We start from the raw sequence: 27919 nt of genomic DNA, 5'->3' as shown, positions 1-27919 counted from the left end.
ACCTCTCATTCTGCATAAGACTTGAGAGTGTGCAGAACACAATGTAGGCAATAAATCTGCCTTCAACGATGTCTATAGGTTCGGGTGCTGCTGCCCTGAATTAGCTCAAGTTCTGCACCAAGTGCTCAGCAGCTTCTGCTACTGCAATGCAGCAAAGCTGTTGCCTGAGGGTTGACCTTCTGGAAGCCTTCCCAAAGGTTGGCACCACCTTGCCTTTGGCTTCCCACAGGGTATGTGTGTGGCTGAGCTGGCAAAGGGAGCTGCTTGATGGCAGTGATAAGTCACATCGGTGGCAAAAACAAATATGACTGCAGAATATCATTAACTTGAAATCTACATTGCACTAGATCTGATCTATGTTGCAGTCTGCCTCTACAGGCAGCTTTAGATGTCATGACACTACTTTGAGAAATCCATCTGTGAATGCTAATTCATAATAACGGTACCTTGGTGCTCTTTAGTATAACTTGGAAACAATCCAAGATAGGAGGAGGCCTAGTGACAGATAATCTCTAGTGCTGCTGCTGGAACTCTCATACCTGATTTTTTCTGTGGAGGTGGTTCATGCAGTCAGTTGGGAGTCTCTCCCCCTCCCCCCAAAAAAAAATTCCATGGAGAATCAATGCACAGAGAAGAGGAGGGAGGGGTCACTCCTGCTGTTCTTCCCTTGACCTGCATATTGAGCTGAAAGTGAACATGACTGATGCTTGTTCATGCACAGCAACAAAAGCCATAAGCTACTATAGATCGCACGGGCTGTTTGCATAGCTGTAAAGGTTCACATCTGCAGAATACAGCTGCGGGACCATGAATGATCCTGTCACTATTACTGCATGGGAAAGATTTAAATTTTGCCACATTCAGGGGATGTATTGACACAGGTGTGAATCAGCCCTATCGTCTCTTGTCAACTCTTTTATACTATTTTATTACATCTATACCCCACCTTTCGTCCAAGGAGCTCCAGGTTGTGTACAGGGTTCCCCTCCTCCTTTCTCCTCACAACAGTGCTGTGAGGTAGGTTAGGCTAAGAGACCATGGCTGGCCCAAGGATAGCCAGTGAGCATGGCTGACAAGGGACAGGATTTCAGCCCTAGGCACTTAGCTCTTAAGTCTGATGCTTTTAACCACTACACCACACCGCCTCTCTTGTTGTGAATAGCATTTTGCAGTTCATTCCCTGGTGCTAGGGATTTGCAGGTCAGCTAATAAGCCAGCTGCGTCCTGCGTCCCTTGCAGCCTAGCAATATACGGATCGCTTGGGTGGGGGAGGTTACCCTCTGAGCTGAAGTGCTTTGCCTGTGGCTTGTGCCTGAAAATAGCACTAGCTGCCTTCACTGACTCTACAGTCGCTGACCTGCTTTCTGAATCCCTGTGAGAGAGGCCGGCTGGCCTCTGCAACAGCACCCTCTTCAGGTGAATCCTGATAATGTACCAAAACAGAGGTCCCTTTCCCGCTTCCTTTCTTTGGAGGCTGGCTTTGGAGAGATGCAAGCAAGGAATGAATGAATGAAGGTATATTGGCCAAAGAAAGCATGACTGCAGCAGAAAGGAGCTGATGCCTCTGCTGGCGGATGACGCTTTGCTGCTGTCTCCGAGGAAGCTCTTAGCACGACTCCAGAGCAGCCGAACTGGAGCCTTTACCTGAGAGGTAGGAATGGGCAAATGACAATTTTACTTTCTCATTTTTCCAAACCTAAGTTCAGTTTTCCACATTTCTGCATCAGTTTGCAATTATCTTTTTTAAAAAAGATATTTTTTTTAATTCCAGCCTATTCCCCCCAACACATTTTTGTATGCAAAGTATACACATTTTTGCAAAAAAACGAAACAAAACCCCAATACAATGCATTTTTTTTTGTACATGACTTTCCTTCCTTTATACATAAAAATGTAAGGGAGGTTAAATGGAAGCGGGAGGTGCTTCACAGAGTGGTTTAGCAAGTCACTCTGTGAAGTGCCTCTTCCCTCCTTTAAAAGAGAACGGAGCTGGGAGCAAAGGGGGGGGGAGGCAAGGGGATGGGGGAGGGGTAAAGGGAGCAGTGTTTGGTCAGGGGTGGGGGAAGGGTGGCTGGCAAATGGGTAGGCAGAGTTGGTGGGCAGAGCAAGCGGGGGGGAGCCCCTAATATCAACATATACATTCACTCAAGCCGGCACACAATGCAATGTCTGCGCACATTACTGGGCTGGGTAGCTGCGCTGCAAAATCCAGAGAAGTGCAGATTTTGAAGGGTTTCTGTGATAAGCAAAGTCTGGGGGGCAGCTGTTTCCATTAAAGCCCCCCCCCTTCCAAAGTTTGTTTAGGGTGATGTTGATTTCCCCTCTTTTTGTCTTTTTCAGTAAGGCAGAACCTCTGCATTGCAACAGTATGTTAGACATTTCACTTGGCAGCAACAGCTGCAGCACAGTGACTCATGAAGCAGAGATGGGAGGGGAGTGTGTGTGTTTGTGTGGCAAACATTGATGCCCCACACAGGAGTCCGCCAGCAACTGACCAAGGATCCCATGTCACAGCTGGTGACGTAAGATCTGCAGATCTGGATGAGAATCCCGAGTCCCCATTCCTTCGTGTCCTGTTGTGACCCTTAATATTATCGCCACTGCTTCTCTCTGTGTGTGTGTCAGTTCCTGCCTGGTACTCTGTCCTCCCGCTTCAGATGCGGCAGAGCTGGTAAGTGTACGGAGATTTCCTGCAAGTCCCCACCCCATAATAACCAGCGCATGCTCTTCCTGGCCCATAACACTCCTCAGCAGATAAACGCACCTTTCAGAATGAGTCAAAGGAGGAAAGCCAGTCTCAGTTATAAGGGTGTTTCCCTCCCTTTTCTCTCCTTGTTTTGCAGTGCCCTGGTGACAAACAGGGAAACTGGAATGAGCAACTGTGGGTTTTGTGTGTGAGCCTGCCTGCTGAGGAACTCAAAGGTGGCATGGGGACCGGTATGAGTAAGGTACAATCCTTGGGGTTCATTGCAACTTAGCAAAAAGTGGGAATGGGGGTGGTAAGGTAGTATTTTATTTTATTTTATTTTATTTTATTTGTTGCATTTATATCCCATTGTTTCCACCAAGGAGCTCAAGCTGGCTTACATGGTTCTTCCCCTGTTCATTAAATCCCCACCACAACCCTGTGGTGTAGGTTAGGCTGAGAGGGACTGGTCTTCAAGGTCACCCAATGAGTTTCATGGCTGAGTGGGATTTGAACCCTGGTCTCCTGGGTCCTGGCTGGACACTTGGCCAACGAGACTGCACTAGCATGACTGAGGCTGATGGGACTTGGTAGTCCCCCAAAATCGAGAAGGGACCAGGTTGGGGAAGTCTGCAGGGAAGCAATTTATGTCAAAGAAATAAGGCTCAGTTTGAGTGGTTGTGGAGCAGCTGGTGGCGCAGCAGGGCCGCACCCCAGGGCCAAAGTCCAGTCTCCTGCCCTCCCCTACCCATGACGAGGATGGAAGCAGCAGCAAACAGGCACTGTATGCTGGGGCTGAACAGGCTTGATGCTGGCCATCCCAGTGTCCTCCCTTCCTTTCCTTTTTAAAAACACTTTATAATCTTGTGGCAGCCAGGTAGGCATGTAGACGTTTTTATTATTTTTACCTTAAAAATTGGCTCATTATTGTCGGGTATGTGTTAACACCGCAGCAGCAAATTCTAATTATCCATTAATGTGGCTGTGATTTAAGTGAGTCTGAGCATGCACACCAGGCATAGGAAAACTTGGCCCTCCAGATGTTTTGGGACTACAACTCCCATCAACCTTAGCTAACAGGACCAGTGGTCAGGGATGATGGGAATTGTAGTCTCAAAACATCTGGAGGGCCGAGTTTGCCTATGCCTGATGCACACTTTCATATTTTTAACCGGAATGGAAAAACCGACTTTTTTGGTGGCTTTTTGCTTAAACACAGGGGTTTTCAAACTGTGGACCACCCGTGGTCCAGAAACTTCACTCAGGTAGTCTTTCAAAGCATGTTTGCATTCAGTAGTCATATTGATTTTCAATTGTATGTTTATTGCTTCTTTCATTAGAAATTCAGTTTGATTGATTGCAAATTGTAATACAATAGTATATAATGTAAAAAAAGGTAAACACTGAGTCAGTGTGCTCAGAATGTCCAGAAAGACCAGGGTTCAAGGAACTGAAGCTCACTGGGTGACCTTGGGCCTAACCTACCTCACAGGGTTGTTGTAAGAATAAAAAATGGAGAGGGGAGGACCACCTTGAGCTCTCTGAAGAAAAAGAAAGTGGGATATAAATGCAATAATAAATGAATGAATGAATGAAGCAAGCAATAAAAATACAATTAAAAACCATACAGTATCGAGCACAGTGCATCACAACTGCTACAACAGACAGAAAAAACATTCAGCAGTAAACCATCAGCAATGGTCCTTGGTGAGCATGGCTCTAACATATCAGGGATGCAGAGGTAGTTGTAAGCCATGGAACAGCAGGGTAGAGGGAAAAGAAGCATTGACTGTCAGCTCCACGACTGAAGCAGCGCACCTAATCATCGCTGTAAGACCATTAAGTCCATCGTGTAAATTTATCCAGCTGCTCCACCAAAGAGCACTGGATGGAAGGATGAGCTGAGAAGCTGCTAGTTCAAATTTTCATGACATAAGAAGACCCCCATTAGATCAGGCCAAGGGCCCACCAAGTCCAACACTCTGTCTTCACAGTGGCCAACCAGATACCCCAGTTGGGAAGTGAGCAAGCAGGACCTGAACACAACAGCACTCTCCCTGTTTGAAATTTGCAGCAACTGGTAATTCAGAGGAATACTTGCCTATTGCAAAGAATTTACAGTGGCCCCAAGCAAGCTATATTCCCTCAGCCTTCCCTGTCTGCAATATGAGCGATAACAACAATGGCCTACTTTGCAGGGATGTTAGAAGGATTACTAAACTATTGGTCTGTGTTTCCAGAGAGCCCCCAACTCCCTCAAGTTTACTTTTCCCATTTGGTGAGTCTTCCACCCCACTTACACTTGCTGCAGCCTCCTGTTTTTATCAGAAGACATTCAGCAATATTGGTTGGTATTCTTTTTAACAACAACAACAACAACAACAACAACAACAACTCACTGAAGAACTATTTGTTTAACATGCAGCTGGGTGCCTGGCAGTGGGATCAGTTTACTGCCTGTACAGGGAAAGTCACAGCTTTACTGAATTAAAATTAGATCCTCTGACCCAGATAAAAATGCCTGCTCAAATCAGAGACTGCCGACCTCTCTGTTTCTGGATTGAAATAATTGCGGACAAGAGGTTTTCTCAGCTGGCTGGCTCACTTTCCTGCAACGGTAGGCAGGGTATTCAGCAGAGGCAGGTCTATTAGGGCAAATGGGACACTGTCCCACCAAACTCAGCCTGCTCCTACTTGCCTGCATTCCTACTTCCAACCAGTTCAAGGAGGGTGGCCCTGCCTGTCAGCTTCATCTTCCTTAGTCTCAATGTTGCCCTTGTAGAACACAGCAGGGAGGAGGATGGGGGCAAAACTAGTTGGCTGAGTTGGCTCAGTTAGTACAGTAATTGTCTGCATCTGCCACTGGCTCTGGCTCCATCTACTGTTGGGCTCCCTGTCTTACACCCTACCAGCTCCTATAGGCACCGCCCACCATGGAGGATAGCTCATTGTCATAATGCTTTCTACAAAATCTGACTCGTTCAGGTCCTAGTCTGACACTCTAAACACTATACCACACTGCCCAAGTTCGTTTTGTTAGGAGGCAGGCGGGGAACACAGCACGTTGTAATTGTTCTTTGCTCTTCAGAGCGGGAGGAAGGAATGAGAGAGAGGGGGCCTGTTTTGTTCAGATGTCTCGAGCTAAGCATTTAAAAATAGCACCCTTGTGTGTGCCTGCTCTGGATGCCGTCTCTCGTAGTGGAGTTGTTTGGAAGATCTGCGCTGGCTGCTATAGAAACGCAAAACAGAGCCATGGCGTCTCTGGGCTGCAGCAGACCCTTGCTGCTGGTGTGAAGCCAAGCCGTGTCTGTTTGAAAGGTCACGCTGGGAAGGCTTGATGTTTAGGTTGCCTGGCGCTTGGTGTGTTCCTTCTGAGGCTGGCAGTGGGCGAAGGATTCAGAATGCTGCTTTTTAAAAGGCACCAGATCTATGGCCCTGTCCTAGAACTGAGCTTGCTGTCCTCTCATAGGAAGCTGGCATAGACAGATAGATAGATAGGGAAGTTTTTAATATTTAATGCTGTATTGTTTTTAACACTTGATTGGAAGCTGCCCAGAGTGGCTGGGGAAACACTGCCAGATGGGCGGGGTATAAATAAATTATTATTATTATTATTATTATTATTATTATTATTATTATTATTATAGATAGATAGATAGATAGATAGATAGATAGATAGATATAGATGATAGATAGATATGCAGAGTTGGATCATGTGTGCATCTAGCTCTGGCTGATCTACACTGACTGGCAGTAGGTTCCCATGGTTTCACGCAAGGAGCTTTCCCCTGACCTACCTGGGGACATGGGTGTATCCAAGGGGGAGGTAGCTGCTCCCCCAGATCAAGTAAAACAATAGAAATACTTAACTAACCAATCACGTCAGTTCTGCCCCCACTAACAAAAGTCCTGCCCCCCCACAATAGTCCACCCCCCCACAAAAATCCTGGCTACGCCCATGCCTGGAGATTCTGAGGGTTGTATCTGGGACCTTCTGCATGCAAAGCAGATGCTCTGCCTCTGAGCTACAGCCCTGTCCCCAAAATCTGTTCAGAATTATCTCCTCTCATGCTTTCTTCATTTCAGAAGCCGAGTTTGGGGATTGGGAAGTTACTGCAATGGTTAAAGAACTGGGTGGGGAGGGGAGGAGAAATCCATATTGGTCTACTGCAAATCATTCAGTGATCTACCAGTAGATACTGGTCTTCATTCTGTCTACCCTTAGTCAGCTCAAGCGGATTGACCTGTGCTCTGGGAGAAGGGATTGGGGAGGAATTTATTTCCATTCACATTTGAAGCTGAACTTATCAAATTCGCACTTCCTGAAACAATATGAGAACAATATAAAAATGAATACATTAATGGACATATACCAAAATGCATTATGAACACTTGCATGCAAAAACATGTATGTGACTCAAAACTGGGTGCAAAAATGTGCCAGGAGAAATTCTTCCCCAAATGTGGAAGAATTTCCATGAGTTGTTTTTTTTAAAAATGAGACCATTCTTGCAGAAATGTGGAGAATTGAATTAAAGATTAGAAAAATGAGAAATGAAGAGAACAAAAATAGGTAGATACTTCCATCTCTTTTCCTCTAAAAAACATTACTGTTAAGCCTACCTAGATGCATAGAAAGTGTGAATTTTAATTATTATTTTTAGTAATTTAACTTTCTGTATGTTTTAAAATATTGTAATGTTTTCTTTTGTTTTCTTGTTTTATCTTTTTGAAAACTACTTTGAGGTTTGCTGGGTTTTTTTTGTTTTTACAATCAATTTTATGAAATAAATAAAATAAGCCCAGGAGGATCTTGTTCACAAGGGACAGCGCCTGCAGCACTAATTATTTTTCTTGGCTTATTTTCAGGTTGTGGGGGGGCTGTACCTTGGAAACATCAGGGGTAAGTGTTTTTCAAACTCTGCCTGTCTCCTAGCAGATGTTGATTATGAACAGTGTATGTGGGCCTCTTTTTCCTCCTCCTCCTAGAATCTAGTACAAATGTGGAATGATGAACTGGTTTCATCTTTGCATGGTGTATGTATTGTTATAGATTTAGAGTATTATTACTTATCCCCACCAAGACCAGGAAGTGTCCTACTAACATAGATTGATATAATGCAAGCAAGCCATGTGTTTCACAAGGCATATGTGCCATTTTAACATAAAGGTAAGTTCTGTGCCATTTTGGAAAAACAAAATTTCATTTTATGGTTTAGCATTGCTTTTATTTTGAGTTACGTATGGGGCGGGGAGGGCACAACAATATTTTCAGTGCTTCTAAGTGTTATGTGCTGAAGTTCTCACCCTGGGCCAGCAGGGGGATACTGTAGATGGTTTTCACTCAGGTCCACATATGCAAATAAGGGATTGAAAGTGATGTTCAGTGATTGGATAGTTATAGAAAGTTGTTACAGTTGCGTTGTAGTGGAGCTCTATATAAGCAGGCTGGCTGAACCCTTCAGTTAAGTTCAGTTCTGTTCTGGCCTGTGAATAAACAAGAGCTGTTTGAAGAATCGCTGTGTCGTCTGATATGTCTACCCACTATTTAACACTAAGGGTCTTAATCTGGGGCTGGATCCATCCACATGATTTAATGTTATAAAGCAAGAGTGCATGTTCATAATTTCTTCATAGTTAGTTTAATCTGCAGTTGTTTATTTGCATAATATATACACCGCTTATCAAGTGCTTTCCCCAAAGGGTCTTATACATACAGTATTCGAAAAGAGAGAAAACAAGAACAAAAATGCAAAATAAAAATCACACAACAATTTATGGTAACAGTATTAAAAGCCAACCAGTCCCCTTGCAAACACATACACACTAGAAAAAATAATAATAAAATCAGCCCACATATTAGAATCAACCAGTGGCGTAGCGTGGGTTGTCAGCATCCGGGGCAAGGCAAGTAATTTGCACCCCCTAACCCATGGATTTGCGCCCCCTAACCCGTGGATTTGCGCCCCCTAACCCTAACCCCCAGATGTTGCGCCCGGTGCGGCCGGCCCCCCTGCACCCCCCACGCTACGCCACTGGAATCAACAGATTAGAAGGATGGGGACAATCACAAGACAGAATGCCTCCTGTTGTGAATGGGAAAGACTGCTCCTAATATATGTGTGGGTGGACTGCTGTGGTTTAATTCAACAGGAGGTGGAGAAGTGGATGAACAGCTAAATAGTGTCCAAATGTGGGCAAATCCTTGCTTAAGAACACAAGGACCAAAGTAGAAGCTACACATTAAGTACCAATATCTTTACTTGAGGGACGTTTTGCATTGGCTGGAAGGGAAAGGGCCAAGTCCTCCATAGCACTTTTCTGGTGATAAATCTGCAGCTTCCAGAGGGTGCTTTTCCCTTAAAAAAATGGGAGAAAGTTTACACACATCTTTCTATGTAACATCCTGTTTTGGTCTTTGCTGGATTAAAGCAAGGGTTATGAACTAATGCACCTTTTTATTCATCTTGGATCTTAGAAGTCTCTCTTTCTTTCCAGATTCTGAGGACAAAGAGAACTTAGTGAAGAATGGGATCACACACATCTTGTCGGTGCATAATAATGCTAAGCCTGTGCTGGAAGTGAGTACGGAGAGGAGATCTGGAGCATCTTGGATCATAACAATAAGGAGGAATCCAATTACTTAAAACATGACAGCTGGAAAATATGTAAAATGCTTTAGGGACCCCAGCTGCAGTCCATTTGCCACCTTATTCATTCATATTTCTTTGGCTTCCCCAGCTAAAATGTGAATGCATGAAGGTAATTATTTCTGTGGTGAAGTTATGAAATGTCACAAGCCAGTAGAGGGCAGTGCAATTACAGAAATGATTATGCCAGGTTTCCCAACCCTCCCTCCCTCCACATACTGTGCATTAACAGATCTTGCTTTCAGTTGCCTTGTAATGCCAGATTTGCCTAGTATAGGGATGGGGAATCTGCATCCCTCCAGATGTTGCTGGACTACAGCTTCCATCATCCTCGACCACTGGTCATACTGGGGTGCTGTAGAAAGAATGCAGTTGGTCAAGGGAGCCGTGGACTCAAAAAGGTTGAGAACCTCTGGACTAGATGAACCTCAGGTCCCTTCCAACCCTGTGATTGGCTAGCATTTCTCCAATTTAAATGATAATAATAGTGGTTTTTTTTGTTGCCTCCAGGGCTAAAAGCAATTTAAGGTAAAGGTAAAGTGACCCCTGACCATTAGGTCCAGTTGTGGATGACTCTGAGGTTGCGGCGCTCATCTCGCTTTATTGGCCGAGGGAGCCAGTGTACAGCTTCTGGGTCATGTGGCCAGCATGACTAAGCCGCTTCTGGTGAACTAGAGCAGTGCATGGAAATGCCGTTTACCTTCCTGCCGGAGCGGTACCTATTTATCTACTTGCACTTTGATGTGCTTTCAAACTGCTAGGTTGGCAGGAGCAGGGACTGAGCAATGGGAGCTCAGCCCTTTGTGGGGATTCGAACCACTGACCTTCTGATTGGCAAGTCCTAGGCTCTGTGGTTTAACCCATGTCCCATAAAAGCAACTTAAAACATAATAAAATGTGGCACAGTACAAACTGCTTCTTATACTCCCCCTCCTCAGCTCTTTAGCCCTCACTTTGGGTTATGGTTTTGCTGTAGGCCCTCCCTCTCCAGCATCTTACAAAGTTACGTTGGGGACTTTTTTGTTCAGATAAAATGGAATTAAACATGGCCAACGACCAGGGGATGATGGGAGTTGTAGTGCAGCAACATCTGGAGGGCCAGAGGTTTCCTGTATCTGGTGTAGGCAATACTGAGCTAGATGCGCCAATTATCTGATGATACAAGGCACCTTCTGATGCAGCTGCTGCTAATAGCAGTTTATTCTGCTTCCCTGATGTTTCCTTACCTGATAATTTTCACACTTTATGTGATACTTCACACAGCCAAAGAACCACTTCTGGAAATCTAGCAGCTGTTCAGTGCTCATTTCTGTGTTAGCTGTTTCCAGGGCCACATTAACACCTTGAATTTAAAGCATTGTGATGCCACTTTAACAGTCATAGTTCCACCAAAGAAATCTGGGGTGGTTTACCAATCAGCTCCTCTTCACAGGGAATTCTGAGAATTGTAGCTCTGTGAGGGGAATCAGGGTTCCCCTAACAGCTCTCAGCACTTGAACTAAGTGAATTCCTTAGGGCAAGCCATGACTGTTTAAAGTGGCATGATAGCACTTTAAATTTATAGAGTAAATGTAGCCTAAAAGACATGTTAGAAATCAGGATAGAGGCACTAGCATTGTAACCAGTAAAACTAATGCAATAAACCGCATGACTGAATACAGCTGTAGAGAGTTGTGTGTGTGTACTGATGGTGTTGGTTTTGGGTGGGTGAATTTGCCCAGCCGATACATGCTGCTTTGCTTCCCAAGAAAATACAGTATGTATTTATTTTGAAAATGAACTCCATGAAAGCCATTTTCTTGGTAAGAGATACTGACTAATATCATCAAGGGGGGCGGGGAATCAAATGCAGGGAGCAAAAACCGCTCACCAAAGCCGCAGCTGCTTGGACCGCATCTCTGCAGACTTGCCAGACAGATGGCAAATGGGCACAGAGGTCTTACAACATGATGGAGTGAATGAGGCCAGGGAGAAAAGGGGAACTGGAAACACACGGGTGCATTGAGCAATTTGTCACTCTGGCAAAAAGAATTGCAGAGTCAAGCTCCTTTCCCATGCCTAGCCCTCCAGCAAATGCTGAGAGAGTGTGCATGGGGGTGGGGTGGGGGGGTTCCCATCTCTGGTAGTGAGCAGGGGTGGGAGGAAGCTTCAGTGGAGAATAGTAATTAATCCTGATGTGTATTGTTGTGTGATTGCCTGGGAAGGATGGGGTGGGGTGAGGACAGGAGAGGGAGAGGTTAGCAACTGCCTGGAAGATTTTACTGTTGCAAACGTGTTGCAACACTGTCCGCAAAAAGTATTTTCGATACTAGTGGTGTTGTGTCCCCCCAACTTAAAAAAAAAAAAAAGCAACAACCTACGTATAGATGAACCAAATTGGGAATGACTTGGTCCAATAGAAAACAATCTGAAAATTGTGCAGCAGCAGCAGGTAGACTCAAGTTGGATGAGGCCTCTGCTCTGTGGTGTGCTCAGCTTGATGGTTAATTTGGATTATATCAGTGCCCTCTCTGTTTTTCTGCATCTGAACATAGGAAGCTGTGATATGCCAGCACAAACCATGGGCTTCTCCAGCCCTGTATTGTCTACTTACGAACAGATAGTTGGTGGCAGCTATCCAGGGTCTTGGGAAGAGAGCGAGCTTTCTCCACAGTCACCTGCCACCTGAGGTCCTTTGAGCTGGAGATACAGTGGTACCTCAGAAATCGAACGGAATCCATTCCGGAAGTCCGTTTGACTTCCAAAACATTTGGAAACCAAGGCACGGCTTCCAATTGGCTGCAGGAAGCTCCTGCAGTCAATCAGAAGCTGCAGTAGCCCCATTGGACGTTCGGGTTCCAAAGAATGTTCACAAAACCGGAACACTCACTTTCAGGTTTGCGGCGTTTGGGGGCCAAAATGTTTGACTCGCAAGACATTCAGGATCCAAGATACAACTGTATTCAGGTTTCACATTTAAGCTGATTTGGTGCTCTTGCACAGCAAACCTGTTCCACCATAGCATTAGGCTTATGGGGATGAGAAAAGTGATGGTAAGATGCAGTGGAATGCCTAGGATATTTGCTTGACAACGACATTTAACTGTGGTTCCTGCATTGCAGGGGGTTTGGACTAGATGACCCCTGGGATCCCTTCCAAATGTACAATTCTAACCTCCCTGAAAACAAATAGGAATGAATGCTCAGCAAGCAATTGATGTTGCTTAGCGCCCTCGCAGACCTAGTGCAAAGAGATCAGGGAGGGTTAATGCTCAACTAACAGGTCATCTGACAGCAACCATCTTCATTGGGGCTGATTAAAGCATCATAAAACAGTGAGCAAGGTTTTGTTTCCTAGAACTCTTCCATCAGGCTGGCTGCATCTGATCAGAACTTTTCCATCAATCTGGTGCAGAGGGTGTAATGCAGTTTTGGGGCATAATTACCTGTTATGCTGGGGCTCTGTAAAGGGAAAGCATCATAGGGGCACAGTTTGAAGCAGGGAGCCCTGGAGCACCTCAATGATCCAGACTTACAAATAGTGCTGTTTTCCATAGTGCCACAATTATTATTTTTCAAATGACAACATTTTAGAGTTGTCCAACAGAAGTACCCCTGAACCTGGATGGGTTACTATGTCTGCAAATTTTACCCACTTCTGTGGGTAATAATAATAATAATAATAATAATAATAATAGTATGCCTCTTATCTGAATCGGTTACCCCAGCCACTCTGAGTGGCTTTCAAAAGGGGAATAAAGGTTGTGGCCATGTTTTGATTCCCCAGTCATGCCTGGTGGTGGAGGGAATGAAGCAGAATCTGACCCCAGAGCTGGACCAGGTAGTCTCCAATTTAGTCTAAGCCAACTCAAGTCTATTTTACAATGCTGTGGTCTGAACTGAATCTCGTGGTCAGTACACATTTCTAAAATGGAGCTCCAAGATAATGAGTTGTTTGGCTCTTAATCAGATGAGGTTGTGCTAAGTGCAAATAACAAATCTGAGGTTACGCTGAGGACTATCACAGAACAATAGCAGATGTCCCGCCATTTGTTTACTGTGCTGTGCCTCCTGCATGAAGTGGAATGCACAAGTCCCTTGTAAAGTTTGTCTCTTTTTTCACAGGACATGACCTACCTCTGCATATCAGCCTCAGACTCTTCGAATCAAAACCTGTAAGTTCTCTCAGGGGTTTCAGCCTGTATACAATGCAAACATGCTAGCTTTCCTGGAGAGCAATCCTGTTTTCCTCACTTGTTGTTCATCAGAGAAACCGGTTTTGTAATCAACACACTGATCCATCTTATGTTAGTGCATGGAGCAGAGATGGGAAACCTCAGGCTGGGCCCTGAATGTGGTCCTCCAAGCCTCTCCCTGGCCATTCCCTCATTTCATTAGACCACATCATTCACTCATTGACTCTGCTTGAGTGCTTAACCTCGAATTTGTCCTTGAACTCTGACACTGCCCTTCATTTCGCTGAATGGAAGACAGTGTGAAAGTGTGTACAGTGGTGCCTCGCAAGACAAAAAGAATCCGTTCCGCAAGTCTCTTCGTCTTGCGTTTTTTTCGTCTTGCGAAGCAACCCTATTAGCGGCTTAGCGGATTAGCACTATTAGCGGCTTAGCGGCTATTAGCGGCAAAGCGGCTAAGTGGCTATTAGCGGCTTAGCGGCTTAGAAAAAGGGGGGGGGGGAAGCGAAAAAAATCGCAAGACGTTTTCGTCTTGCGAAGCAAGCCCATAGAGAAATTTGTCTTGCGAAGCGCCTCGAAAAACGGAAAACCCTTTCGTCTAGTGGGTTTTTCGTCTTGCGAGGCATTCGTCTTGCGGGGCACCACTGTAGAAACTAGCTGTCTGTAAAAAAGGAAAATTCACATTTGTTGCTCCACCCACTTTTGCCTCCAGCCCTGCCCATCACTGGCATGTGGCCCCCAGAAGGCTGCTTAGAAGGCAATGTGGCCCTCAGGCTGAAAATGGTTCTTTACCCCCAAGACAAAGCATGACCTGATCTCTTTTCTTTTATGGACACAGGATTCAGTGTCTCAATGTCAACTGAAAAGCTACCCCCTCAGATGAAAGGGCTCCTTCCCTGAGCTAAAGGTTCCCTCTGAAGGGACTGAGAAGCTTGACAAGAAAGTCCTGCTCCAGCAAGTTTTTTTTGGGGGGGGGGAGGAGAGGGTGTTTTGTTTATTCTCTTCCCTTCTTATTTCTTTTTCTTTCAATCATAACATGCCTCTAAGCAATGGGCCACAGGAAGGAAGTTTTGCTCTTAAGGGGTTATTTTCTGCACATTGCATTAGACTCTGAATTTCACAATCCTGGTGAACTTAGAAAGGTCCCCCCCCCAAGAGTCCAGATGAGACTGGGTGACTTGGAATGACCCATAGTTAGTGGGCTGAAAGTGGGGGTTGTGACCCATTCCCTTCAGAGGGAACTCTTGCTTTCCAAGAGGGTTTTAATGCCACACCTGCAAGATCACAGCCTCGCTGATCTTAACCACAGCCTTAACCACAGCCAGCGTGGTGTTGTGGTTAAGAGCGGTGGACTCGTAATGTGGTGAACCGGGTTCGCGTCTCCGCTCCTCCGCATGCAGCTGCTGGGTGACCTTGGGGCAGTCACACTTCTCTGAAGTCTCTCAGCCCCACTCACCTCACAGAGTGTTTGTTGTGGGGGAGGAAGGGAAAGGAGATTGTTAGCCGCTTTGAGACTCCTTAAGGGGAGTGAAAGGCGAGATGTCAAGTCCAAACTCCTCCTCCTCCTCCTCCTCCTCCTTGCAAATTGGTCCAGAATGATGACTGTGCCATTTTGTACATTCACAACATTCAGAAACTTGCAGTGAAAGAGTGGAGGAAAAACCATGTGGAGGTGCTTTAACCATTCTGGTCATGAGTGGAGTAGGGCAGATAAAGGGTGCTATGTCTGATCATGATGGAAAAGACCCACAAGTAGCCTCTGGCTCTCACACTTCCTTCTCTTCTCCTTCGGAGACTGGAAGCTTCTCCCCTGCCATGTTTGTTGTGTCTTCCAAACTGTGGTTAATCTTAACTATAGCTTGTTTGAGACTAGCCAACTTCCAACCAGGGGTTATGAAACATTTTATAATTCATGGCACAACAGGTGCTACTCCTGTAAGAAGAAGAAAAACAGAGAAAACTACACACTGCTGTAGGGTCATTTATTTATTTTAATAATGCATGTACCACTTAATATGTATTTGGGTAAAATAGGATTGTAGCGCGAACTGCATATTGTGGAAAGTTGCTTGTTTGCTGTGCATCTGGACATCTCCTAAGTTATCCTCACCTAATTTTACATGCTAGTTCCTGAGATCGAAGAGTGGGTTTTTGTCTATGCTGAGATACAATTGGGTGCCATTTGGAATCAAGATGGTGGGCTTGAACCTTTCAAAACTGCACTGATTGTAACCACTGATTTCAAAATTGCACTGATTTTAACCAAGGATTTCAAAACTGCACTGATATTTTAACCAAGGATTTCAAAACTGCACTGGTTTTTTAGAATTCCTGAGCAACAATGGGTATGAGGTTGCTAGTATATCTTAAGATCAGTTAAAACTAGCCATCTCATCAGAAAAACTCATTTAAAATGCCTGAAATAAAAAGTGTGTGCATCCTGCAGAGAAGAAAATTAATTATTATTACAACAACAACAAGAACAGCAGCAACGAGTGGTGTAGCGTGGGTAGCCAGCTCCCGAGGCTGTGGGTAGCAGGTGGGTAGGAGGGAGGGAAATGGACAGAGTACGCATGTGCGTTCAACTGCCTAATGGTGCCAACATCACCCAGGATATTGCAGCCTCAGAGATAAGAAAAGAAGAGTCACTCTGTTGTATGGAAAGGTCACTTTCTGGTTCTCATGGAGAAGCCGTTTTCAATGGAGCCCAGGGACGAAAGTGGGCAGCTGTACTGAGGCAGCAATGGGTATTGAAATTTTGCACCCCTGACAATGTTGTGTGCGGGACAACTGCCCCATGGCTCCCCCACACTACACCACTGGCAGCAGCAAAAAAAATTCCATTTTGACTTTTAAATAAACAACAATTCTGCACTCAGGATCTAAAAATAGATTACCAAATTGAGAGGATTCATTACCTCGTCATCCACTTCTCATCAGGCCAGAGTGAAGAAATTGAGAAGGGGATTTTACAGTACCTGAGTGTTATTTCTGTGAATGGAAACACCTTTTGTTGAGGTGTCAAGGACCTGGGATGAGTCTCCTTTTTCTCAGCATGCCTCAAGTTTACCAGGCTTATCATCAAGCAGGAAATCTGACTGCCATGTACAGTGTTCAGTGCCTCTTTACTGGCATTGCTTCTGGCGCTGCCCACACCTTTGTTTGGTTTCATTTTTCTTTCATTTCCTTTCCGTAAGTGAAGGTCAAAGGAGGTGCTGTCGCTTCCTTTGCCAGCATCAAAGGAGTGGCACTAAAGGGTGAAAGGGAAGGGGGAGGGGCAGGAACGTGCACAGATCTGACTGCAGGTGTGGATAACTCTCAGTGATGTGATGCAGTGATCTTGTGCCCCTTGTGTGCAGGCTTAGGAGGGTGCAGGCTTGCACAGATGCCTTATACTTGTTGGCATTGTCTCGGTAGACAATGGAGGAGTGCACCGCCTGCTGTGGCTGTAGAGACTGATACAGGACAGACATGTTTTGTTGCAGCTAGGGCAGACCAAGGCATTTAGTTGTGCTGCTGCAGATGAACCATGGCATTTCTTCTCCCTGAGCTCCTCACAGTCATTCCTTGTCTGGTCACTGCTATGGATACACGACCTGTCTGTCTGTCTGTCTCCAGGCACTGCAAGGGATCCCCACAGGGCAGGGCTGATGTTGTCAGCCTTCATGTCACATTTGCAGACATCTTAGTAACACAGAGTTGGTCTGTCAATGTGCCTGGAGCCTGAAGTCAGTTCCCCATAGAGCACGTCCTTGGGGACTGAGCCTTATACTGCCTAATTCTGCCTTATACTGAGTCAGACTGGCGGTGGCTCTCCAAGATTTTAGACAGGGGTCTAAACCTGGAGATGCTGGGATTAAACCTGGGATCTTCTGCAGGCTACTCATGTGCTCTGCTACTGAGCTACAGCACTTCCTTTCTTCATCCGACCAACAAGCCATCTATTCCAGCAGCCACCTTTTCACCAACCAGATGCCTCTGGGAAGCCTACAAGCCTCTCCTGCAATTGCGTTTGGCATTCACAGCTATACTGCCATTGGACAGTATAGTTCTATAGGTTCTATTTAGCTACCAGCACACCTATGAGCCACTGATAAGCTCATTTCCTCCATGAAATTGTCTATTTCCATTTGAAAGCCATCTAAGTTCTCCAGATGACCAATTTATTCAGCATTCTTCCTGATTGGCTTGCACAAAGCTAATGCAGAGGTTAGACTTGGTCTGGTCTTTATTGAGCATTCATTCTGATATGTTTGCAGGGCAGTTATATGGCAATGAACGTTCATCTTGATTTGTTTGAGGGGTCTTGTTACACCTTCCCATTAGTGATTCATTCATTCCATATTTTCCAATGCATTTCCTTGTCACTTTTCTAACTTTCAATCTGTCCTGCAACATACTGACACTATTAAGTCAGTTGCCACCATCACATCAAGTGCATTAAAAAAAAACCTTCATGAAAATTATTCAGCACGTCAAAGCAAATTTCTGCTAATAAACACATTTTTACATGCAGTTTTTACTCATTCTCACATTTTTGTGAGCATTTCCCCCTAATTTAATGCATCTTTGTATGGTATTTTCATTAATACCTTCATTTATTTGCACCCTTTCCCCTAATATATGCATTTTTGTAAACATTGTTCCATTGGAGAACTGCATCACAAAATTTTGGATGAGTAACACTTTTTGAAGGATAGCTGTGATTTGGTTCACATGCTGAATCAAATTTCACCTTCATCTCTAGTTCAGGGCAAACAATTCCTAATTTTTCTTCTTTGCTCTCAGGATACAACACTTCAAGGAGTGCATCAAGTTTATTCATGAATGTCGGCTACACGGAGGAGGATGTCTCATTCATTGGTGAGCTGCTTTTCTCTGTATTTCCTTTTCAGGATGGGGAGCACACTATAATATATATATATATACGGACATTTATATATCTCTGGAAACCTGCTGGCAGCAGTGGCGTAGCGTGGGGGGTGCAGGGGGGGCCGGCCGCACCGGGCGCAACATCTGGAGGTTAGGGTTAGGGGGCGCAAATCCACGGGTTAGGGGGTGCAAATTACTTGCCTTGCCCTGGGTGCTGACAACCCACGCTACGCCACTGGCTGGCAGTCATTCCTAAACTATACATACATACTCAACTGATCTGGCTCCCTTAACCTTGCAGGTTGATTTTCACTCAGGCTGGAAACAATCGTTGACTGAAAAGTGGCAGCATTATGGGTTTTTCCATGAGTTATCTTATCTTCATGGGAAATGAAATTGCTTGAACAATACTCAGACAACACATTGCAGATGCTGAATGCCAAAATGATCTAGGTTTAACTTCAAATAACATGCTAATTGACAGAGTACTTCAATCCTATAAACCAGTCAGCCATCTTTATCTGCTCTCTGTTCCAAAACACCACAGAGTCTACACTCTGGTGCATTTAAATGCTGTTACACCAACTGTTCTGAAGGGGAGGTTTCAGAGAATTCCCCAACGTCAATGTAAATGTGAATTGGGAAGGAAGAATCAACAACTCATGCTCTTATGTATTGCTCTTCTCCTCATGATATACCTAACATTTTTACTGGAAATTTCCAGGGCATTTGGATGCATTTTATGCTTCCAGATCACAAGGCATCCACCTCTTCCAGGATGGCTAAATACCTACCAGGGACTAATTTTAGCAAACTCACAATTCTGTTCTTTGTGACTGGTGTTCTGCAGTACAGTACATTTACTAGTAATTTTATTGTTATGGTTCTCTATTTTGTATGGTTTTATTTTATTTTATAAATTTGTACAAAGTTTCTTTTTTGAATACTGGTCAGTGATCATTATAAAGAGATTGATTGATATACATACATTTAGGTCATGCAAATTTGCTAGAGTTTAATATAGGCTGAGATAGGAGAAAAATAAAGGCTGCAATCCTATCTATGTATACTTGGGAGGAAGCCGTATTGAATGTAGCGGGACTTTAACCACTTCCAGGTGACAAATTTATTGAGCATTCAGCTTGATTTGTTTGTACAAAGTTTGCAGGGAGGTTAGATGACACCAGGTAGTCACTGAGAGTCCATTCTGATTAGTTTGTGGGGAGGTCAGATGTTGTTGCATCAAGGAAACATTATCCCACACTTTTCTGTGCTTCTTCCCATTACTTTCCTTATTGCAAAGAGTCTAATTTTTTTTAGGGGGGCTGATTTGTTGTGCAGAAGCTCCAAATAAACTTCCCTTGCACCACCTGAATTTGCTGATATGTGATTCAGTCCCACCAGAAAATAGCAACAGCCTGGAAGCATCCCTGGGCTGTGTTCATACTACTGTTTGCTGTGCACTTCCGTGATTCCAGTGCTGGGTTTTTCATCCATGCTCACACAACATTATCCAAAATGCATATGTATCTCTTGTTCTATGGTACTACTGTTTGGCATTGTAGTTTCTCAAATGAGCGACTTGCTGACTGCAGTCCTTAAGCTGTTCCTAGTTCATTTCTTGCCATGGGGTAAAGACATCTTTGCTCTGTCAGTGCTCCCTGGTGTGCACACAAACAGAGATGAATTGAAGCTGGTGCTGATGTGAACAGTTGTAACGGAGGAGGGAAGAGGTGTGAAATGCCTGGGGGACAGGGAACAACTTTGCTGAGCTCTAAGATGGTAAAGTGAGCATACTTTTACTTTAAGTGGACATGGATAGGATTGCACTGTCAACAACATTTTGCTTTCTCTAAAGCTGGATGTTATCGTTGGAATTCTGAAAGCACCAATGGCTTGAACTAAAGAAGCAGGTCTTGCTTTTGTTCCGTTCTGCTAGCACTGAAGGATTAGTTTGGCATGCTGTTGCAGCTTTTAGCTACTCCCCCCCAAAAAGGATTCCTTATGCAAGCTGCAGCAAATTTATTTAGATTTTATAAACCAGTCAATGTATCATGTGGATTGTGCAGAAACCATTTGCAGAGGGTGGGGCTGGAGCATGAAGATACCCGCTGCCGACTAGACACACTCCTCTATTCTGCCTCCTTCGTTTTGCCCCATTCTTTGGATCCTAGCCAATGGCTTCATTAGCCAAGTAGAGGCTTCAAAAGGGCGATGAGCCACTCCACTCTCACTGTCAAATCCACTCCCAGCATCTGTCATCAACCATGTCCATCATTTCAAAGCATTTTCTCCCTGCTTAACTCTCATTTTGATAGCCAAGAGTCACACCAAGATCATGTCAAGTTTTTATACATGTAATGGTTTTTTCTCACACACACACACACACACACACACACACACACACACACACACATATATATTTAATGCCCTTGTTTTAACAATATGCGTAATTGCTTTATATGCTTTTATTGTAGCCTGCCTGCTTTTATTGCATCTCTTTACCCTGGCCTTTGACACCTGAGACATACGTTTTCAGGACCCACCCTGTGACTGCCATTTGTTTTAACTGTTTTTAATGCTGATTTTTAAATTGTTGCAACCTGCCCTAGCACCTGAAAGTGAAGGGTGAGTCGGGAAATTAATACCACTACTACTAATAATTCTGAAATTGCTTTGATATGCTCCATGGGAAGTGAGTCATAAAATTAATCAAATAAAAAAAAATGTTTAATCTGTGACCTCTGCCTTTATGGCATTGTAAATCTATGTTGTTGATGCTGTGGGTTCTGCCACATGGCAGTTCATGGTGGAGTCCATTTTTTGCAGCATCCACACAACAGTTCACCCATCATAAGGCCATCCCATATCTTCCCCTTCCATTTCATCTGGATTTACTCTTTCAGGAGTATTCTTTTTCTAACTTACCAAATTTCTGGCAGAAAAGGTAAATGAAGAAATAATATTGCTTGGACACTGCAAAAAAGCTTGCAGGCCTGAGTAGCACAGAGTCCACAATAAACTGCCATTAGAAGTAATGAGAACAGGCCTTTTAAGTGGTGGCCCCTTGTCTGGGCAATGGTCTCTTGAGGGAGATGTACCTGGCACCATTTTTGTCAGTCTTTAGGCACCAGGCTAAGCCCTAACTGTTTACCCAGCCCTTAGATTAATTAATTTTGCCTGTTACAGGGGTGCTCATCTTTTAGTGGGGTGGATAGGACTTGTCCTTAGTAATACGTTGCCGGATGAGCATTTTATATATTTTATATTGTTGGTGGTTTTAATTTTTCCTAGTTTTACATTGATGTTATCTGTTATATTTTAGCTAGTCAAGTCACTTTGAAACTTTTAATGGTATAAAGTTACTGGTAAATGCAATAAACAGCAACAACAAAACACAGTTACTTTAAACTGTTGTAAGTGACTCTGCATATTACACAGGGAGGCATTGGACGTATGGGCTAGAAATCTCTAAATAAATACCGTAAATGAAGACTCAAGGATTTTGAAAGCTAATAATAAAGTCAAGAAAATATGAAAAGCCCTGCTGGATTAGGCCAGAAGTCCATTGAGTCCAGCATCTTGTTGCCATAGTGGTCTATCAGATGCCTATGGGAAGGCCACATGCAGGACCTGAATACATGCAGAATCTCTCCACTTGTGATCCTCAGTAACTGGTATTCCGCAGCATACTGTCTCTGAAAAAGGAGGTAGAATAGAGCTGTGGTATTTAGCAGCCGTTGATAGCCTTATCCTCCATAACATTTAGGTGGCAAAATGGTACTTGATAAGAGGGCGTCCATCTTGAATATGATACATGAATGCTGTAGTGCATGTACAAACTTGGGAATATGTCCAAGAGTGGAGGGAGCAAGACTTGGGGGTCTTGCACAATCCTAACATGGGTTTTCTTCACTCCTGTTCCTAACTGAAAACATTGCTCCTTTATTTCTGCTCAACAGCTTAGCTGGAGTGTCTCGCAGCACCACCATCCTGGTGGCCTATCTCATGACGGTCACTAACTTTGGCTGGGAAGAGTGCCTGACAGCCACCAAAGCTGTCCGTTCTTACGTGAGCCCCAACTTTGGCTTCCAGGAACAGCTTCAGGAGTATGAAGTCACTCTGCTCAAGGAGGTAAGACTTCATGCTTCTGGTCTACTAACCCAGTTGGCACTTCAGAGCAACATTTACAGGCTCATGTCTTCAGAGATAGCTGAAAGTTAGCTCTTTCCTTGTTCCTCTCTCACACACAGTGATGAGAGAGGAATCAGATTCACTTTGCACTGATAGGCAAATCTCCCTAATTCACATTTTCTGAACAATACTTGTACCAAAATACAGCCATCCTTCGAAGGTGTCCTGGACCTAAGCTGATTGTTGAAGAACAGTGAGACAGCAAGTGAAAGTACTTTTTCTTTGCAACAATTTTTTTCCCCCAGTGCCCGAAGGAAACCCAGTGTGAGCATGTCTCACAGCTGAGACTGTCCGCAGGTTCCTCCTGACTCCCAACATTTATGGGTCTAGTGCCCTGTGCTTTAACTTCCCTTCTCAGAAAGTTGTTGCTTTCTTTTAAAATAAAGAACCTCCAGGATATTCTGAGAATATCCTATGCTGAGGAGTGGACTGAAGGAGGGTGGAAAGATGAGATGGTGCTGCACAAGAAGGCTTTCGGAGAAAAATGTACCACAGTTTGCAAAAACTATTTGAGCCAGGCATTCCCCCAAAGGGCACAAATTCAGCTGATTTGGGCATCCCCCATGAATTCAGCTGACTGGGGCGTCAGGGATGCCTCCTCGCAGAACGGAACATTTCCCCAGGGAAGGATATTTGGTTGCTGAAGATATGAACTCTACTACTGTTTGTTTTGGGGCATAATGCAGATCTGTTCTATGTGAAAGGGCAGGGCTGGGAAACCTCAGGCCAGAGGGCCTAATGTGGCCTCTCTACCTGGACCTTGGAACTCCCCCCAGACCATATCCATTCCCATGTCACACCAAGGGGTGTAGTGGTAAATTGTGCAGGGTCCCTTCATGGTAGTCATAAACATTATACAGCCTTCTAAGTTTATAGAACAATCTTACAATTATACAATGATAGTAATAAGGGATGCATTGAAACAATCTGTGCAGATCCCTTGTTGTATTTCAGCTAGATCTACTATTTTCTGTGCACGTGTGTGGGCAAATGATTTGGACCTAATGGTTCTGTGCTCCTAAATACATAAGCTTTGGAAGATACAGAAGAACTCATTGTTCTTCCTGAGCACCATCTCCAGAGTGACCCTAGGAGCCAATCCTCAATGGCTGACTCATCTCCTTTCAGTGTGGCACCAATCAGCACAAAGGATGAGAATACTTCTGTCCGGACGCTGAGGTCCAGCGCTGAGGGCCTTCTGGCAGTTCCCTCATTGTGAGAAGCAAAGCTACAGGGAACCAGGGAACCTTCTCGGTAGTGGCGCCTGCCCTGTAGAACGCCCTCCCATCAGATGTCAAAGCGATAAATAACTACCTGACATTCAGAAGACATCTTAAGGCAGCCCTGTTCAGGGAAGTTTTTAATCTGTGATATTTTAGTGTATTTTTGGTTTCTATGGAAGCCGCCCAGAGTGGCTGGGGAAACCCAGCCAGATGGGCGGGGTACAAATAATAAATTATTATTATTATTATTATCAGTAGCTAAAAAGCTCCTCTTTTATGCTGATTTGGTAGCTATAGGATGCTGGAGACAGAGACCCTGCCTGCTACAGAAATAGTAATGGGTCCGTCCCTGATTGCCTTTTTGGTCAGCTTGTGGGCTTCCAGGAGGCAGAGGGTGGGTTGCAGAGAGCAAGAGAGGGGGTGTGCAGTGCACAGGTCTGCTACAGTGCAGTCTCGGGTTTTGTGTGGGCAGGGGAGCAGTGATGGGTTGGAGAGCAAGAGAAGCAGTTTGCAGGGGCCTAGTCCAGTGGAGGAGAGAGAGGTAGGCCCATATGCCCATATCAAATCAATTGTAATGGATTGATTTGAAGTCACTTCTGCACCAGGTAAAGTAATTTTTAGCCCCCCCAATTCTTCCCCCTTATTTGGCCTGACCAAAGGTGGCAACCCTGACCTTTGATATGGTTGAACAGGGCTCCTCTTGTCTCTAGAAAGTGGCAAGAACCACTTTCACTTTCAGTTCTAAATGAAAGTCACTCTGTGCTGCAGCTATATCTGTGGGTGGAGACTGCGAGACTTGGGTGTGGAGGACTGATGTTCTGCTCCACAGGGCCAACCAGCTTATCTCTGGTTTCTCGGGCAGTTTATGTATTTAAAATTTTTTTTGAGGCTGGCTTCCAACTGACAAGCATGTCCAAAGCAGCAGATAAGAGAAATAAAAATAGCAATATCATTGTGCTTACCCTCACTGTGAAGATTTCCAGGGACAGGTGCTTCCCTTTGTTTGGTTTTCTTGGGAAGGAGGCTACTGGTCCTGGTGACTCCCCCCCCCCCCGCTTTGCAATGTTTGCATTATATTTACAGGTACACAGATTGCATGTAGGTGGAGACAGCTTAACCATTCCAGCAGACAGCCACTGTTTCCACCAGAAGCCTAAGCTACTTGCAAAGCCCTCTTGTCTATATGGCTTTCTTAGGGTTCATAGAATCATAGAACCATAGAATCATAGCATCATAGAGTTGGAAGAGACCACAAGGGCCATCGAGTCCAACCCCCTGCCAAGCAGGAAACACCATCAGAGCACTCCTGACATATGGTTGTCAAGCCTCTGCTTAAAGACCTCCAAAGAAGGAGACTCCACCACACTCCTTGGCAGCAAATTCCACTGTTGAACAGCTCTTACTGGTTGTCTCCATTGAAATTAATAGCCATGGCTTTCAGTGGGTAACTGAGTATGGGTATGCTGCCCACAACCTATTTTGCAGAGAAAGCAGAGAGTTTAACATGCAGAGGTCCTTGAACATTTTTGGGCTCAGGGGCACATTTGGAAATCTAAGGAATTGTTGCGGTTGCACCACAAAATACCCATTTCACAGAAGAAAAACTAGCGAAGCTCAGAACCTACCAAAAAGCAGGCAAAACATCACCCATTCAAGAAACAAACAAACAAATAAATAATACACATTAAAAATATCTCTAGAAAACAGGCAACTTCCCTGAAAGCCAAAGACTTAGTAAAACAAAAAACCAAGTCTCACACAGGGTGCAAGCAAAACAGAGTCCCCCACCCACCCAAGCAGAATGACACTTGACTTTTGCCGTGAATGCAGGATCAGTTACTTTGTGGCAGTTTGGGGTTATGGATCACATTGTTTACTTGCAAGTCCTTGATAGGAAATAAACCAAGTTTCCTTTTTACTGTGTGACTAGCTAGCAGCATTGCACCTCCGCCTTGAAACAAAACATTGCACGCTTTCCTGATTAAAAGAATAAAAGCTGTGCATTAGATTTCCATGGCCCAGAGGGCAGATATGTTATTATATGCAATCTTAAAAAGAAAATCCCACTGGAAGTCCCCCAATAGGTTGGGGGGTAGCCCACTTAAGGACATGAACGATCAGGGGACCATTAGCACGGCTGTGCGTGGGAGGTGGCGCTCACAAGGCATCCTCCCTGCGTGGGGAATCAGCTGTAAGGGTTATGTATTCATTATTTCCTAATTCTTTACTCACATGGTTTTAGGTAAGTTCCTGCAACTTTTATTCTGAGTTGAATTGAACACACAGATTTCCCTGCCCCCCTGTTTAACTAGCTCAAATGTCTTGCTCAAAACCAAACAGCAATGACTCTGCATTTAAAACACAGCTGCTGCTTTTTAATATTTTTTTTTTAAATTGTCATATTTTTGCACAGCAAGCAGACAAGAGAGGAGGGGAGAAAGAGGAGATATTGAGTAGGATACTAATAATAACATAAGGCAGGGGATACAAACCAGAGAAACTGCTTTTGGGCAATGACATCCTCCCCACTTAGGTGGCTATTTGAACAATGTAGTGAGAATCCATTTGCAAAATAGACTACTGCATTCACTTGTCATTTCATCATAATTGTAGAAGGCCAGGTGCTTCTGACATACACCTGTTAGGCCAGTCTTCCTCATCCTGATGCCCGCTGGACACTTAAGACTACAACTCCCACTGGCCCCCAGTCAGTAGAAGCTGATGGGAGTTGTAGTCCAAATCATCTGGAGAGCACCAACTTGGGAAAGGCTTCACTGTGCCAATTGGTTTTACCTACATTGCCTGCATTGTCTTTGCTCATCCGTCATATCTTATGCAGCTTCTCTGGGATTTTGTCTTGACAGTACAGGGCCTGGATTCAGCAGGAGTATGGCAAGAACCCACTCAGTGACCAAGAGGACTTGCAGTGCTTACTTTCTCAGCAAGAAGAGAAAGCAAACCAGCAGCAAGGTGGACTCAGAGAAACCAACTGGATAAATGCCCCGAGCCAAACTAGCTCTCAGCCACATACCACCTATGACAGCAGCTGCAGCCACAGCCGGTGGATGAATAGATAGCAAGAGCTCATTAAAGACTTGGAAGAACTCTGCCTGTTATCTCTTTAAGGAGAACACAGCTTAGTTATTCTGACCCACAGTGAGGAGTGAATAGATCAGCTGCATCTTGGACATGTTGTGGGTGCAATTGGCATTGCTCAGTGGTTCAGAGTCAAACTCACTCTATTTCCCACCCCCGCCTCTGCCACAGGCTTGTTGTATGGCCTTGTTAGGTAGCATCTGTTGTCTCTCTTTGGGTTGCGCCCCTGGTAGTTGGGATTAGCACAGCCATTGGGGGCTTTCTGAAGTCAATGAGAGAAAGTGAGATGATGGTTTAAGAGCCAAAGATGAGGTTTCCAGGAAGAGAAATTTGAGACACAACAACATTGAATCTAGCATGATGAGCAGATGGAAGTTGACTGGCTCATTGGTATTGGGGGTGCTTTCCCAAGTGACGTGGAGGGCTTTTGGCTTGAGTCCAGGCATTTTCATTTCTGAGGTCCTCCAGACAATCTGTTTATTGAGCATTCAATCTGATTACACAGAGCTTAGGTTATATCCAATCTTTATTGAGTATTCATTCTGAGTTCTTTGCAGGGAGCTTATACCACAATAAACATTCTTCCTTATTTGCTTGCAGGGCGTTTACAAATCTCTTTATTAATTGTTCATTAACCACACACTTTTCAAAGCATTTCCCATCACTTTCCTAACAGCAAAAAAATCAGTTTCGTTTTCTTTTTTTAAGTGGATTTGTTGCACTAGGGCGGCAAGAGGGCTTTAATCCAACAGGCCTTTAATTGCACAGAACTAAATTTCCAGGACATGCTTGAATCTTGCAGTGCTTTTCATTCAGAGCCAGCAAAACATCAGGAGCTGTTAGCTGTTGTGTGTTTTGTTGCTGAAAGCCATATTCCAAAATACCAATAAATATAAAATGCACTAGAAACAATTCTTTCTTTCTTTATTTCTTTTTATGCGATTTCCATACTGCTTAATATATTTTAAAATATCTCTAAGTGGTGTACAGCAAGTTATAGAATCAGAATTGTAGACTTGGAAGGGGT

General features: G+C 44.4%; 1 protein-coding gene across 1 annotated transcript; it reads left to right on the top strand.

Annotated features, from left to right (window-relative positions):
- Window positions 1-1498: 1498 nt before the first annotated feature.
- LOC309346484 (dual specificity protein phosphatase 22-A-like) lies at window positions 1499-27804 on the top strand. Its single transcript, XM_081870317.1, has 9 exons — window positions 1499-1651; window positions 2341-2671; window positions 2844-2948; window positions 7556-7589; window positions 9185-9267; window positions 13440-13489; window positions 18296-18370; window positions 22342-22513; window positions 26661-27804. Exons 3-9 carry the CDS (start codon window positions 2928-2930, stop codon window positions 26871-26873), a joined length of 648 nt encoding a protein of 215 aa, XP_081726443.1. The 5' UTR covers window positions 1499-1651; window positions 2341-2671; window positions 2844-2927; the 3' UTR covers window positions 26874-27804.
- The last annotated feature ends 115 nt before the right edge of the window (window positions 27805-27919 follow it).

Source organism: Podarcis erhardii, assembly GCF_964252035.2.
Source record: "Podarcis erhardii genome assembly, chromosome: 7".
Classification (NCBI taxonomy): Eukaryota; Metazoa; Chordata; class Lepidosauria; order Squamata; family Lacertidae; genus Podarcis; species Podarcis erhardii.
Note: the sequence above shows the minus strand (reverse complement) of the source record. Positions and strands in the feature narration are given on the sequence as shown.

What these genes read in the sequence shown, in the direction of transcription:
- LOC309346484 (XM_081870317.1), top strand. Translation starts at nt 2,928, where the DNA reads ATGGGGACCGGTATGAGTAAG. An exon ending in GTACCTTGGAAACATCAGGG is followed by an intron (nt 7,590 to 9,184) that starts GTAAGTGTTTTT and finishes CTTTCTTTCCAG; the next exon opens with ATTCTGAGGACAAAGAGAAC. An exon ending in GACTCTTCGAATCAAAACCT is followed by an intron (nt 13,490 to 18,295) that starts GTAAGTTCTCTC and finishes CTTTGCTCTCAG; the next exon opens with GATACAACACTTCAAGGAGT.